Genomic DNA, 15748 nt, shown 5'->3' with positions numbered 1-15748 from the left:
TAGCTTTCTTATTGTTCTCTTGGAGACTTCCAAGAGAAAGATAGAGAGAGAAGAGAAGGTTAAAGAATTCCAGGGGTAAGAGTTCACATTAAAGAATGATATATGTGCTGAAAAATATGTTGAGATTTCTGTATTTGAGTCTTTTTTGAAACCTGCCTGCTCTTCATGAGAATAGGGGGTTTAGGAAGATGAGTAGATAGGAGACACTCCAGCTGTTACTATAACCCTAATTCTGTCTTGCTGAAGGCTCGCTCATAGAGATAAATCACTCTCATTACCTGTCCTTGAGGAATGAAGTTTCTCCTTGTTTCAAATGAAGAAATGAAAGAGGAGTCCTGGAAATTCATCCTGGAAGCCTGCCTCTTCTACTGGACTCTGCTGTAGGTCACTCATAAGTATTAACTATTATATTAACTTTTATCCATAAATTGACATGGGAAAATCAGCATTTAGGGGACGAGAAGCTTGTGTAGTTCTGATGTGATGTGAAGAACAGGCTGGCTAATCTAAGACTGACAGGAGCTGAGCGCTGTCAGCTCCCTACCCCGTTTGATATCATCAGCTTATTGGAAGATACCCTCAAAGCATAGCAGAGTACAGTTTAAAGATGCATCTACTGAGATACGGCCAAGGACCTGTGCTCTCGGAGAAGATGGTTATATTTAAAGGCATTTAGTTTTGCACAAGGTGGTTATGAAGGTGGGGAAGTTAAGTCAAGATTTTGATATTTGTTTTCTCCCGTACATGTACTAACTAGGCCTAACCCTGCTTAGCTTCCAAGATCTGACAAGATCCAGTGCATTCAGGGTGGTATGGATGTATACTTGACACTTGTTTTCTATGCCTCTCATTTACCGGATTCCTCCATTATCTATTTTGATAGCCCATTGTTATATATTGTCTTTGCTAAGGTTGAAGGAAAAGGGTAAAAAAGCACCATCACGGGAAAGTTAGAGTTGGTTGTCGTGCTCAGAGTGCTGTTAAGAGGTACATGTTTATAAACTGAGTAGGATTCATTTTACATTCCACACTTATAGTGTATACAGTCAATCCTGCATATCTATGGGTTCCACCTCCATAGATTCAATCAACTGCAGATTGAAAATATTTTTAAAAACTGTGCCAGTGCTAAACTTGTATAGACATTTTCTTCTGTCATTATTGCCTAAACAATACAGTAAAACAACTATGTACATAGCATTTAGATTGTGTATGGTATTATAAGTAATCTAGAGATAACAAAGTATACAGGATAATGTGCCTAGGTTATATGCAAATACCACTCCATTTGATATCCAGGACTTGTGCATCTGCAGATTTTAGTATCTGTGGGAGGTCCTGGAACCAATCCTTCATGGATACCAAAGTACAACTGTATATGGTTATCATATAAGAGCAATACTATCTCAATCTAAAACAGAACTATATATAGTTGTACTTTTAATCTATGAATCCAGATATGACAAAACATTCAATTCTTTTGAGGCCATTTGAGGTCACTGTAGGCCACAATTTCCTGAGCATCTTACAAAAACCTTCTAGCACTGCTTTTTTAACCTAAGAATTGCTTGCCCTTCTGTTCCCTTCCTGCAGTTGGTTAGATGGCTGTGAGGACTTCCTAGATCTGTATCTCAGAGTTTTGTTATGTGTTTGTGGTGGAACAGGTCAGGGACCATAACCAAGAACATGTGTGTGTTTGTGGTGGCAGGGAGGGAGATTCTAGCCCTGTTCTGGGGACTGCACTGTGGAGAATAAGGAGATTATGAAACTTGGAGGTAAAACAGGACCATGGAGAGCAACAAGAAAAGCCTAGAGTGTCACTGTCAGGGGCTAGCACCATGGAGAGCTCAAAGCACAGGTATAATAGCTTGCTCCATAAAGAACAGGGAACTGGGATCATGGGGTAAGGCAGCCAGCTCTCAAGCACAGGAACTAAAAGAACAGACATCATGCTTCTATTAGGATCACTCTATGCTCATCACTTGCTCTCTCTGAAGTGCTTTATTTGAACCTGTCAGGGTGATACACAGCCAAGAGACTGTGCTGAAAAATGAGGACCACCACCAGGCTCAGTTTGTCAACATGAGCCTCTGTGATTACATTAGATACCTAGATATTAGTGGTGACGGAGGGGCTTTTAATATGCATTAGCTTACCATGAGTAAAATTAGGCCTATCTTCTAAAGATGGAACTGAGAGCCTGTGCTCCCTCAGAGACAGTAGGGCACAAGAAAGTCAAAATACGTATTTTCGTCAGGTAGGGTATGAGATGTATCAGACTCAGAATGTCCCAATGTATCCAAAATTGCTATAAGTAGTTCAGACAACCACACTAGAAGACAAGTATGGAATCATGCCTCTTGTTCTCAGGATTTAGAAGTTTCTCTGTTAGTTGAGAAATTTCATGACTGTCTTAAGGGTTAGGAAAATATTGGTAAAGAGAGAAATGATTCTTTAGTATTTGCTGCTTCAGTGAAGAGTATGTACCTTTACTTCTTAGCATCTTAGCTTCTGTTGTGTAAAAATCCCAACAGATTCATGTGTTCAAGCCTCCTGAGAGCTTGACTTCTCTGTACTAGAAGGGATGGATCTCCTTGTCATATATAACAGAATTGGACTGGGTTTCTACTTGGGTAGTTATTGGAGCCCCGGGCACCAGCTGGTTCTGACCTTGTAAAAAATGATCACTGCTGCTGATCCTAGAGGCAGAAACAGGTCTCTAGCCCTGGAAACTTGTTCTTCTTCATTTTATGATGACATGGAGTGTTTATACTTAATCTGAGCAAGTTCTTAGAATCTTTTTCTGATGGCTTGCTTCTCCAGGGTCCTTTTCTGATGGTTTGTTTCCCTCTGTCTTTTGTAAGCATTTCCACGGGGATTGCTATTCTCAGAGATTAAGGGTGGACCTCTAAAACACGACCTCATACAGGAAACAAAATATTCTAGTACATGGGCCTATGGTCAATGTTAAACATGAAACATTACATTCTAACATGAAAAATAAAAGAAGATATAATTACCAAAACTTTATAATAACTTTGAATTTTTCACTCAGTAGTCAGTAAGGAACTGGTCCAGTCCACAGCTTGCTTTCAACAAGAATCTGGAACCTAGATCACCATCCTTAGGTAAAACTCTATTACAGAGAATTAGATGACAAAAAAGGGATTGTTGAGCCAGTACGCAGTTCCACTGGAGTAGGAAATAACAAAGAATAAGACTAGTCACAGCCCCAGGGGTTTTCTTTCTCTGGTAATATTTGTGAAGATTTTTTTCCTACCATGTGATTTAAGGAAAATAAACTTTTGATCCCATTTTGCATATTATTTGGACTGCAAGAAAGTAGTAACATCAAGAAGTACCAAAATCAAATCTAAGAATTTACAGAGCAATGGCACAACCTCTCAATTATTTCAAAGTAACCAGAACGCCAAAGAGATGCTGCCTGTGGAAATTTATGGCTGCAGAACTATGAGTCACTCTCTCCAAGTGAGTAGTGAATATCTCCAACAAGGCACTCTTGCAATTAGATTTGGACCTCCTTTCTTCTTCAGTTGGAAGAGGAAGGAGAAAGAGCCTAAGGGTAGTCAGCTGGCTCATTCTATCAGTCTAGGACAGAGGATTTTGAACTGTGTGGCAGAACCCCAGGTAGTTCCTTAAGGATTATAGGAATGTGTAAAAGCCAGTAAGACAGGGAAAAGGGATATAGGTCTTACTTCACTATTTCAACAACAGCAGTTCTCCTTTGATATGTTTTTCTCATTTGTTAAAAATGTCTCACATCTTTGTTCTAAAAACAAAATGGGAAAACTCCTGCCCTAGAGGAAACTATTAAAACCAGCAGTGCTCTCCAGATCTATGGAGAAGCTTAGAATAGAGTGGCATAACTGCTGGGTAGGCAGTTGACATTACATAGGTTAGGACCTACATGAAACACACTGATTCTTCATGGAGTTAACTAAACTCTGCTATATGAGTGTCTCTGTGATGGTCTTAACTTCTCCGTGCCAGAAGATGCACATGTCTAAAAGGAGAGCATATCCTTCTCAAGAGTTACAGCTGCAACTAGGAGGAGAACAGGAACAGAAACAGAACAGTTACAGCTGCAACTAGGAACAGAGACTGGATGGAGTCGATCTGCCAAAGAGATCTGTGGACAGCACTAGAGCGAATGCCTGCTGGACTTCTCTGGCACATTGGGCATGATGTCCTCACTGGGCATCTGGCCAGGGGGCTGTAGAATGAGTGATAGTGGACAGAGGTCATTGAGAAGAAATAGATGTTCATGTGTGGGGCAGCGCAGTACAAGGTTAAATTGCTATAAACTTATCTGAAACAAAGAGAGGCTATCCGTCTATCTGTCTTTACCCTAGGTCAATTCACAGAGTGCTGGAAATAACTTGAGAAGGAAGAGCCCAAGAAAGCTGGTCACAGTGTTGAATACTGAGCTATTCACCAGAGAGAGGACACATTAAGTTAATAGACTTGAGTCCTCCAAAGTTAGAATTGTCAACCACGGTGAAAACTAGTGGAGAAATGTGAGAAGGAAGGGCAGATGGGACATTCTAAATGTCTTACCTGTTCCTGAGCTGTTGGCACAACTCTCATGGCCAGTCCTAGATATCAGTTGCTTGCCCTCTCAATCCCTGTTCAGCCTTATGAAGCTTAAGAAATTTATGCTGTGCCCCAGGGGACGATATGCCCCAGCAGCACATTAAGTTTGTTTCCTTATTCTAAATGGGAAAAGATATGCTACCACAACACCCTTGACAATTCAAGCATCAGCATAAGAGTATCTTGTCCTTAAACCTTCACACCATATCTCTCGTAGTTTTGGTCAAGCATTACCAGTTAAGTACATACTGCCTAGTTTTCTTCCCAGGGGCCCCAGGCCAACTCAGGGGTACTAGACACATGTCCATGATCCTGTGCAAAATAGTCTTCAGGATTACTATCCGTGAGCATTAAATCTACGCATTTACCTCCCACCATCAGCACTGGCCTTCTTAGATCCAGAAACTAAAAGATAGAATTAATTTAAGATAGAAGATATAGTGGTTATGTCTCATGCATCAGTGTGTCCTGAGATACTGCACACCAGACAGATGTCCATTATCTGTGAAGATAATGCTCTCCAAGGAAAATGATGCTTGGTTTGACTCTTCTTTGGAAACAGACCCCTCCTGTTCATCTCCCACTTCCCCACCTCTCCTCTGGAAATTCCCCATTTAGAAGTTACTGCTTTCCACTGTTTCTCTCAGGCCACTGCTCTGAAACATATTTCTAAATATGAGGATATAACATTTCTCTTCCTCTCAACTTTAAGCCTGAATAGGGGCTGAGCCCCCAATTTGAGGACCAAGAAAGAAGAGTGTAGTCAGTGAAGAAAGACTTGGCTAGTATACTGATTTACTCTAGTCTATAGTTTTTTTACATCTTAGAGTAGAAGAGCTCACAGCTTTCTGGATGACGTCTTTCTCTCTTTTTGGGGCCCAGCCTAGCACCATCAGTTCCCATTGCTGAACGGCTGCAGTTTGGATCATATTTGCCTCTCGTTATAAAACTCAGCAGGTTAGAAAGGCCAGGGGCTGCAGCTGAAAGTCGAGGCCTAGTAGGAGGGTCATTAGTGAGGCACAAACACCCAGCAGCCTCTCTGTCTTGCACTTAGCCTGCTCTCCCCAAAGACTCCCTTCAGCTCCTCAGTGAGTGGGGTCGTCAGTGCAGTCCTCTGGGGAAGGGGATTCCGCGTAGGGGAAAGGAGAGGCTGCTGTCTCTGTGGTGACTAGGGCGGGAACTCCCTTTGGGGAGTTTGATGGGTAGAGGGCGGAAGGAGTCAGCCAGCCAACTATAGGGAGGGGATCCCCAGGGTCCCCATAGCAGGGAAGCTCCTTTATCACGATGGAGACAGGTCTGAGGGAGGTCAGGCGAGGTAGAGCGATTATTCCTCCAGTACCCTGGCTCTTCGCCTGTTTTCCTCAGATGAAATTCTCTACATCATCCTCCCCAGTTTCAACCCCTCCCCTCTCCACCCCCGCCCCGCCCTGTGCCCATCCCTGCTGGCCACTGGGTCCATCGCCCAGGAGCCACCTCCCCTTTCTCCTCCCCTGCGGTTCTTTCTGTTTTTCGTTGGCATCTGGCCGGGCATAGCCACCACCCTCCCCCTTCACTCTCCCCACTTCCCTTTGCTCCACAGAGGTCCTGTTCCCTCTCCCCCTTCCTCCATCCCAGCCCTCCTCCTCTTCCAACAGGGCGCGGGGAGAGGAGGATGCATTCCTTTAGTCTCTGCACAGCCGGCCTTCCCTCCTCAGGGACCTGAGGCTGGGAGCGGTGGCCCCCTTCCGGGTTTCCCTACACGCTGCCCCTCTGCCATCCCACTAACCGTTAGTAGCCTTTAAGAAAGCTGAGGTGCCCCCACAGCGCTGACCTACATAGCCCGGCCCAGGGCGGGAGGGGCTCTTCCCCAAGTCCCCTCACCCCTGGCCCCGCCTCCTTTCTCCCCCGACTCCCTTCCTTCATCTCTCTACCATTAGGAACCGAAGAAGGTTTGAGTTCCAGACTGGGGCAAAGGGGCTAGGTATGCTACCCCACTCCAAATTTGGGAAAATCAGTGCTTAGCCCGGGAAAGCTTTGGGTGTCTCATGCATCCTCCTCCCCAAATATCTTGATTCTTTCTTTTGCGCTCCCCCCCCACCCCCACCCCGCCTCTGCTCCTGTCTGGATTTCTTTTCCCGGCTTCTACCACGGCCAGGGATATTGCCATCCTGGGCCCCCTCCGCCCTGTGTTGTTGTTTTGCTCCAAGGATAAGGGCCCCCTTCTTTGCCCACGCCCCCCTCAGCAGCCTCACCCAGACCCCCTTCTCTGCCCACTCGGAGCTGCGCCGCGGGTGGCGGCGGGGACGGGCGGGGGAGCAGAAATGTTTGCATACAGCAGTTTGGGGGATTGCACTGGCTACCCAACCCCTACAGACATACATACACAAACACCCGACACACGCCCTGACTGAAACAGCGACAAATCTCACTCCGCCCCCAACACACACTGACACAGACATACACACAGATACTGACACAGAAACGCAGAGCCAGACACCAACACAGACGCGCGCGCACACGGACAGCAACACATCCAGACCCGGGGCTGCTCCTAACGGACATCAGCCCCGAGAGCCAAATCCCGGTGCACACGCAGACACACGCTCGGTGGTGTACACAGAAGGGTGCACACGCCGGCACACCCACAGTCCACAGAGACACGGATGCTCAGAGACAGACACAAGGGTATTAGCAGCGGCTGGTGACTTTAACCCCGGTTCCAAACAAAGCCAACAGGCTCCCTCCGCCAGACTCCCGATCCCAGCCCCCGCCTCGGGTCACTCCCCTCCTCCCCAGGCGCCGCCCCCTCCCTCACTCACCGTCCTGGGAGAGGTTGGCCCCACTGGGTGCCCAGCAGCAGGCGAACAGCAGGAGCAGGAGCAAGGCGACTGGGGCCCCCATCGCGCTTCCCGGCCGGCTCCCTGGCTGGGCGCTGGCGAGCCTGAATCCCCGGGGGCTGGGGATGGGGAGGGGGTGGACTACGACGTTGACCTAAAGGGCGCCCCCGAGCCGCTTCGGAGCCCGGGGCCGAGGTGGGGACCGGGAGGGAGCCGGCGCTGCTGCAGTCGCGGGGATTAAATAGGGCGCTCGGAGCAAACCATTTGGTTGGAGGTAGAGGGGGGTTGGCGGGGGGTTGGGCTGGTCGCGGGGGGGGCAGGCTGCCGCATTCCCCACTCCCCCCACCTTCAACACCCCCTCCTTGCCTTCGTGGTGCCTTCCACCCTCTCCCCCGGGAGCTCTGCCAGCCGGGCTCGGGTGTGGATCAGAGGGAGGGAGCTGGCTCAGCAGTGGGACCCCCCGCTCATCCCTCTTAGGCTTGGGGTGGAGGGAGGGGAGTCGGACAGGGCCATGGGCCAGCTGGCGAGCACGGCCACTGCAGGCCTGGACAAGGGCGTGCCCACTAGGCTGAGATCCTCCAGCTCCGCCCTCCATCCTTTGGCAACTGGGGATCCCCTTAAGCCCTGGGGTCCCCCACCAACCATGTACCCAGGGACATCTCTCCAGTGGATAACTACTAACTCTCAGCTTTCTCCTAAACACTAACATCTCTAATTCCTCTTACCCAAGAGCCCATAGTTATCTGTCCAGCAACAATTTGTGGCCCCCGGCCTTAAGCTCTGGGGTCCCCCTATCAACAATGTACCCAGGGACATCTGTCCAGTGGATAATTGCTAACTCTCATCATTCTCCTAAACGCTAACATCCCTAATTCCTCTTACCCAAGAGCCCATAGTTGTCCAGCAAGAATTCGTGGCCCCAGGCAATCTCCCATGAAAGGCATCTTCCAGCAAACTCCCAAGCCTTGGGAACCAATGTCTCCCTCAATCTCACTCAAGGAAACAACTCACCCTCTGAAAACATGATTTCACCCCAGACTCTTGCCCAATCTGGCAGCCTAACAAAGCAACTCAGTCGTTTTCTTTCTTAACCCTCCCTATTCTATCCCTTTCACCCCCAGTCCTTTTCTCCAATATTTTTTCTTCTTTCTTGATCTTTTGCAGGATCTTGCCCATCTCAAGTTTGAGTTAGTAAGGTTCATGGATGAAGAGTCTGATCTAGAAACCCTCTAAGGACCCCTGCATCTGTGACCAAAGCAACTCTCATTCCTGAGGCCAGATATAACAAGATGATGAGAGGTGACAACGTGCTAGCAGCACTCGCTCGCTCTCGGAATGAAGCCAGCGAGACCAAGAACCCACCAATTCCGGACACAATGAGAGATGCAGGGTGTTTGCGCTTGGTCTTGGCTTAAATGTCCCAAATCCCTGGTGTTTGCCGTTCTTTGTGACTGAGTATCTCTGAGAGAGTCTTGATATATCTCAGAAAGGGATCTTTCTAAATCAGTCTTGCTGAAACTTAGCTTTTGGAAATACATTTCTAAATGTTAGAATTCTAGAATAAAATAATTTTAGATATGTAAGAATTCTTAGAAAATGGCTCTTCCAACCCCTTAATTATATAAGTACAACTGAGGCTCAAAGGAGGCTAACTGAACCAAGGTTACACTGACAGTTAACAGTAGAAGACACAAGTGGTGGCTGGGATGTGCAACAATATGATTTTAAAGTGTCTTCCAATCCTGTGAGGCTAATATTTTATCCCTAGATGAGGGATTTGGGTGCTTGTCTTCTAACTCTTAGACCAGCTCTCTTTCTGGGCTGATGACTGTCTCACTGGGCTAATCTTTAATGTTTGGGTAATCTTTCCTTCTTGAAAACAGAGTTTTTCAGCCCCCCCTGTGATGTAGTTAATGTTTCTGTCACCCAGAAACTCAAGGGCAGGGATGTGGAAAGTACTTGGTTACCAGTAAAGCCCTATATAAATTACAAGCAATTATGGGAGGTCAGGAGAGAATATTCCCCAGGGAAATTCTTCCAGATTGTCAGGATGCTGCCCCACAGTTTTTCTCTTATGGCTGTTAGAGTTGATGGTTTCTGGGAGAAGAGTTCTGCCTGCCTCTTGGACATTTCTTGAGTGCCTGGATAGTTAAGATTTTCTTGCACGGAAGTGTTGACCATCTTTGGCTGTCCGACTTGCCTGACTTGACATATCTCAGTGGCTCCAGACCATTCTGTCTCCCTAGGGTTTGCTGATATCTTAGAAACTCCAAGAGATGAAAATAAAGGGGGTACTATATTTGAGGGGTGTGGAAACCGGAATGTAAGAGAGAGAAGAGGCTGGGCTAGGGGGTAGGGGAGAGATGTGGGAAAGATTGAACTTTCCCACAGAGGTGGGGCCCTGTTGGCATGAAGTTAGTTATGCAGAGATCAGGCAGTAATGTGGGTGTTTTCAAAACAGAAATCAGATTCAGAAGGGAAAGATCAGGCTACCCTAGTTAAAGGGTCTTAGTGGATAAAGAGTATTATCTTTGCAGCTAGAAGACATCTTAGAGATCATCTAAGTGGGCTTAAGAGAGAACAGGTTAATGGAGGGGGAGGGGAGTGAGAGTGGGGATGGGTGGGATAGGGAGCGCAGGATGTAGGATTAGGTCTCATAGTCTTCTAATGAATCTGTCTTTTCCATCTGCTGCTCTGCAGTGATCCCCTTCTGCCTGACCCCCTTAATTCTGTAATACTTGCTGGTCTGGCCCTACTCTCTACTGTAACTGCATGACAAGAACCAAGGGTGAGAGGTAAGGAGGAAAGCTGTTTTGGAGAGAGTATTAAGAGTTAGCATATGAGACTCTGGAATGCTCTTTTCCTACTGGCTCCTCTTCTCCTTTCTGCATCATCAGCATCAGTTTGGCAGCAGTTTAAGTCCTGGGAATGGGAAACAGTCACTGGCTTTTAGAATTACAGAATAAAAGAATGTTAGAGTTGTACGGGACCTTCAAGATTATCTAATTAATACCCCTTGTTGAACAGATAAGGAAAATGGAACTCAGAGAAGCTAAATGACTTTCTGTGTTCATACAGCTAGCTGGCAGAAGGGTTACTAGCACTGGGTGGGGAATGGGAGATAGTACCCTTGGAAGCAGGAAGGATAAGAAGAATCGTTCCCAAAACTCTAGAGTAGTGTCCAATTTGAGGAATTCCTCACTCTTGCATATTTCGGAGTGAAAAATAGTTTCTCCTACTGATGTGGATGTTCGCATTTGGAATAACTTCTTGCCTATAGTCGTTCCAATGACCTTTTTACATGTGCACCCAGCATCCTACAGGCGCCCACCCTCCTCACTAGGAATATAGTTTTACAAAGAAAGATTGACCTACAAGGATTAACCCCATCATGAAAATAGGTAAAATAAAAGTATCCATGTTGGATTGTGATCTCTATGGTTACTTTCCACTCTCAACGCCGTGACATACCATATGCATTTCCCAGAGACGTGCACAAAGTCTGGAGTAGGTTGTCTGTGGGATTACAGAGCTGGTAGCTACACTGAAAATCTGAGGAAGCAGGGAAGGGGAGTGGAGAGAAGGCGGGCTTTGCCTCCTAGATGCCCCTGTCCACTCAGCAACAGCCTGGGTAGCTGAGGGTGTGGAATGTGATGCTGGCACTGGTGCTGGGCTGGACGCAGCTGTGTGGGCCCTGGGCATTCCTTTCCCCACGCTGCTCCTGCCCGGGAGGGAAAGGGGAAAGAACTCAGCCTGAGTGGGTGAATTTTACATATTCATCAGGGAGAAGATGACAGCACCTGTAGGGAAAAAATTAAGAAGGCTTAATATCCATTCAGATTCTGCTTTGTACTCTAACCCTTTTTTCTCCTCCGTATGAGTTTTCTGTATCACTAAATTCTACATAGGTTTCCACATTGCTTTCCTCTTCAATTTTCCACCCAGCTAAACCAGTACTCCATACTGCTTCTTACTTCTATTATCCAGTTTTAATTAACATCAACCTTAATAATAACCCCTGTATGCATTACAATTGTAACCTTAATTGAATTGTAATTTCAGTCCTAACCCTAATCTATTATAGGCTCTGACTATTAATCCTAATACCAACCTGAATTTAATCGCCAGTTTTAACCAGCATCTGGATTCTAACCAGTTTTAAGCCGGCAATCAGAGCAGCAACATGCACATAATAAACGTGATCATAGGTACCGCTATTGAGAACCCACCAAATGCCAGATTTTGTGCTGGGTACTTTATGTACACAGTAGCTCACTTAAGTACCAGAAAGTACCTGAGTGTGTCTGGAATGATTAGCTCCCTTACCAAATCAAGGAAACAAAGGTTTAACAAGATTATGTAATCTGTAAATAGTGAATCCAAATCCAGCTCTACTTGACCTGAAGGCTTGTGCTCATTCTTCTTTCTGTCAACAAATGCTTTTTAATTGAACTTCTACTAAAATCTTAACTAATACTGATTGGAATGACATCTAAAAGACTGAGTTTCTTCAAAGCATCTTATTATTGGTTTAAGTTTTTTTCTTTTTAAATAGTGATACAAAATATAAACCAACCAACAAAAAAGCCCCAAAATCTTCTGGCCCAGAGACCCCACAGACACTTTAAGACATTAATTTATTTATAAAGTTAAAGTATTCAAACTATAAATAGAAACAAACTGAAAAGCCTCCTCTTTCCCAGAGTTGCCATATTGCACAACTCCAGGGGGCATTGTTCAAATTGGAGTTGTGCAAAGCAGCAGCACTGCCTCCCACAGCTTATCAGAAAAGCAGATAAAGTCAAGGTAAATATCGACCAAATTAAATCACCTTATGTATACATATGACTTAGGCATGAGAATTTCTAGACAAGTTAAATTTATGATTAGCAATAACTATTAAGGGTCACATTCTATACTAAATTCTTCACATTTATTATCCATTTTAATATTCACAAGCATGCTGGTCAGTATTCATTACCCCTATTTTACAGGTGATGAGAGTGAGGCTTGAAGAGGCAAAATGACTGGTATCTTAGAGCACAAAGATGGTAAATGACAGACTCAGGTTTCAAATACAGGTTGTCTTACTCCAAACTCTAAATTCTCAGTCATTACACTTCGCCAAGAAGGCTTCTCAGAGAAGAGGTCATATAAGTTTGATTCTGAAGGAAAGATAAGAGTTGCATGATATTAGAAAAGAGAATGGCCTATGGGACTGTAGATGAACTCAGATCAATGTGGGAGGAGATGCTCCAAGGGGAAAGGGAGCTAGAAACTAGATTGCAGAGGGAAACTAGTAAAAGGTGAGAGAGTAATGGGGGAGTAAAACAAATACGAGCAGAGACCAGGGACATTTTTTTGTGATAAATTCAGGCAAAAATAAAATCATATAATAAATACATGTGTCACTGTTGCTCCAGCTACAGGCTGATTGATGTACTATGGAAAGACAGTAGACACACATAATCATCTGCAAACCAAAATACACATTTTTCAGTTACATGGCTATCAGTCGCTTCTCCAATGAAATATCTCTGTATTCTTTCCCTTAGATTCTGTGCTCCAGCAATATCAAATGGCTTGTAATTTCCCAAACACGCTATGTTGTTTCATGCCTCAGTGTCTTTGCACATACTATTTTCTATACCTGGATTGCCCATCTCATTAAGCCTGATGAAACTTGTGCTCATGTTTATCCATCCAAACTTTGATTAGGTGTTGCCTCTCTTTGAAGCTTTCTATCTACATATAATCACTCCTTGCTAGTTGCTACCACTGTATTGAATATGTATCTCCACTATTACACTTCTTTCACTGTGTTGCAATGATTTGTCTATGTTTTTCTCCTTCCTGTGCTCTTTGAGGGCAGGAATGATATTTCGTGAATCTCATTTATCCGAGTGCTTTGTGTAGAAACTGAAAATGTATAGATTCTTAGTTAATTCTGAGGTAATCCCAAATGATATATCTATAAATACATAGGCTTGACAAGTCATTTTATTCCCAGAAGCACATACATGCATATAACTAGACTTCATTGGCATACCCCCTGTAGCTACATGTGCATGTGATCACACTGATATAATATGCCCAAAATAAAGTAACTGATCCTAATATACAAATATTTTCATCCACTTACTTGAAGTACGTTTTGTAACTTTTGGAATTGACTTTAGAACCTGCCACAGTCCTTTGCATAACTTCAGTTGTGGAGAATGTTTATCCTTTGTGTTCGGCTTTTAATTTAAAAAATAGCCAGACATCTTTGAGATTCAAGCCTTATGGATAAGTTGGTGGTTCATATTGTGTAATATAAGAAACAAGACTTGGCTATAAAGTAATAGTAAATGACTTTTAAGCTGATTTATTTGTTGCTTCTTAAGGCAGTTACCAAATAGGAGTTCTAGAAAGTTTCTGAGCAGTGTCATTCTGATGTATTTGTTAGTATAAACAAAATCAAGCAAGAGTCTTATAATTTTATATCATGCCTGGGAAACAAATGTGTTTGTATATAAGAACACAAAAAGTTATTATGTCCAGAACAGAACTTCTTGATCATTAATTTATTCATTAATTTATTGTTTTATTTTATTATTTACTACTTATTTATTAAAAATCTATTTATTATTATTATCATTTTTGAGATGGAGTCTCACTCTGTTGCCCAGGCTGGAGTACAATGGTGCAATCTCGACTCACTGCAACCTCTGCACCCCTGGGTTCAAGAGATTCTCCCGCCTCAGCCTCCCAAGTAGCTGGGATTACACATGGATGCCACCACGCAGGGCGAATTTTTGTATTTTTAGTAGAGAGGGGGTTTCACCATGTTGGTCAGGCTGGTCTCGAACTCCTGACATCAGGTGATCCACCTGCCTCAGCCTCCCAAAGTGCTGGGATTACAGGTGTGAGCCAACACGCCTGGCGATTTATTTCATTTTATTTTTTGCGTGTCTATGTGCCTGCATAGTGCTAGTTGAAATTGTTTTGACCTGGATGTTTTGTTGCAGCCTATTAAAAAAATTTATAAGCTCCTAGCTTTTAAAAATATATAAAATAAAACATTCAGTGGGTGGTCTTACCCTTATTCCCAATTACCACCCCATTTTTGAGACTCATTTTAGCTGTGAAGGATGATGCAAGGGTTGGGGCTAGGATAGTATTTGGGGGATGCAAAATACTTGGTAATTAAGACCAATCTGACAGTCATGGTTTTCTTTTCAGAATCATGAAATAGAAGTGGACGTTAAAAAATGCTACAACAAAATGTCAACGTCTGGTGCTAGTCACTTGAGAATACAAAGATGAGTAAGTCATGAAATCTACCTTCAAGGAACTCATAGTCCAGTAGAGAAGATAGGCTTGCAGACACATAATCACTACATCATGTGATAAGAGCTACAGTAAAATTATGTGTAAGACACAGTGAGAGAAGAGAGGAGGCAAAGAGTAAATCTGTGAAAAACCTTAAGACTAGGTGTGGGGCAGGTTTAAGGGATGAAAGACATGACAAAAGAGGGTATGGCGTATGCAAAAACAGTAAAACAGGAAGCAGCATGGTTAGTTGCAGCTAAATTTTGAAAGGAGTTTATGCTAGAGATTGCTCTTTATTCTGCAGACAAGGAGTCACGGAAGGATTTTAAGCAGGGAAATGTCAGTGCCAGATTTACATTTTAGAGCGATAACTCTGGCAGTAGTGGATGGATGGATTGGTGGGATACACATCATTTGATACAGAAGCCTGACCCTTCTGGAGACCCAAATCCAGTACCATGACATTAAATAGGACCCAGTGAGTGTGGTCCTGTTTTAGCTCCTATGGGTAAGGTAGAGATAGCACACAGAATGCGGTTACAGGACCCAGACACCAATACGCAGTGTGGACAATGCTGTAGGGCACACAGATGCTGACAACTGTGTGCAGCGACATAAGGTTTTGAAGAGTAAAGCGCGGAGGATTATGAGCTCTGTCCCAGTTTGCCAGGGACTGAGTCGTTTTTCAGGACTTTCAGTGTTAACATCGGGAAAGTCCTGAGCAAACTGGGATGGTTGGTCACCCTAAGCAGTTCCTGACAGAAACAGCCTTCCCTCAGTAGCACCTGTTACCCAGACCATCTCCCTGGCAACCAGCTGGGGGTCATCTCCAGGGCAGATTGGAGGGGGAGGAAAGCCAAGTGAGTTTTTTTTGTTTTGTTTTGTTTTTCTGTTTCAGGGGAGGGTAGAGGTGGGAAAGGGGTAGGGGGTGGTGAGTCAGAATAGCTAGGCCAATTGAATGGGAGGAAAGAGAAGAAGAAAGGCTAAGTAGAAGACAGAATATG

General features: G+C 44.5%; 1 protein-coding gene across 3 annotated transcripts in view; it reads right to left on the bottom strand.

The window, feature by feature from the left end:
* The window catches only part of CADM3 (cell adhesion molecule 3), a 29919-nt gene extending 22223 nt beyond the window's left edge, over positions 1–7696 (bottom strand). Inside the window, exon 1 of one of the 3 annotated variants that reach the window (XM_025391212.1) lies at positions 7413–7696. In XM_025391212.1, the coding sequence (XP_025246997.1) occupies positions 7413–7494 (82 nt within the window). In that variant the 5' untranslated portion in view covers positions 7495–7696. The remainder of the gene's footprint in view (positions 1–7412) is intronic. The other 2 variants (XM_025391203.1, XM_025391193.1) reach the window with 2 other exon arrangements.
* Positions 7697–15748: the final 8052 nt, after the last annotated feature.

The sequence above is a fragment of the Theropithecus gelada genome, chromosome 1 (assembly GCF_003255815.1).
Source record: "Theropithecus gelada isolate Dixy chromosome 1, Tgel_1.0, whole genome shotgun sequence".
In the NCBI taxonomy this organism is placed as follows: Eukaryota; Metazoa; Chordata; class Mammalia; order Primates; family Cercopithecidae; genus Theropithecus; species Theropithecus gelada.
Note: the sequence above shows the minus strand (reverse complement) of the source record. Positions and strands in the feature narration are given on the sequence as shown.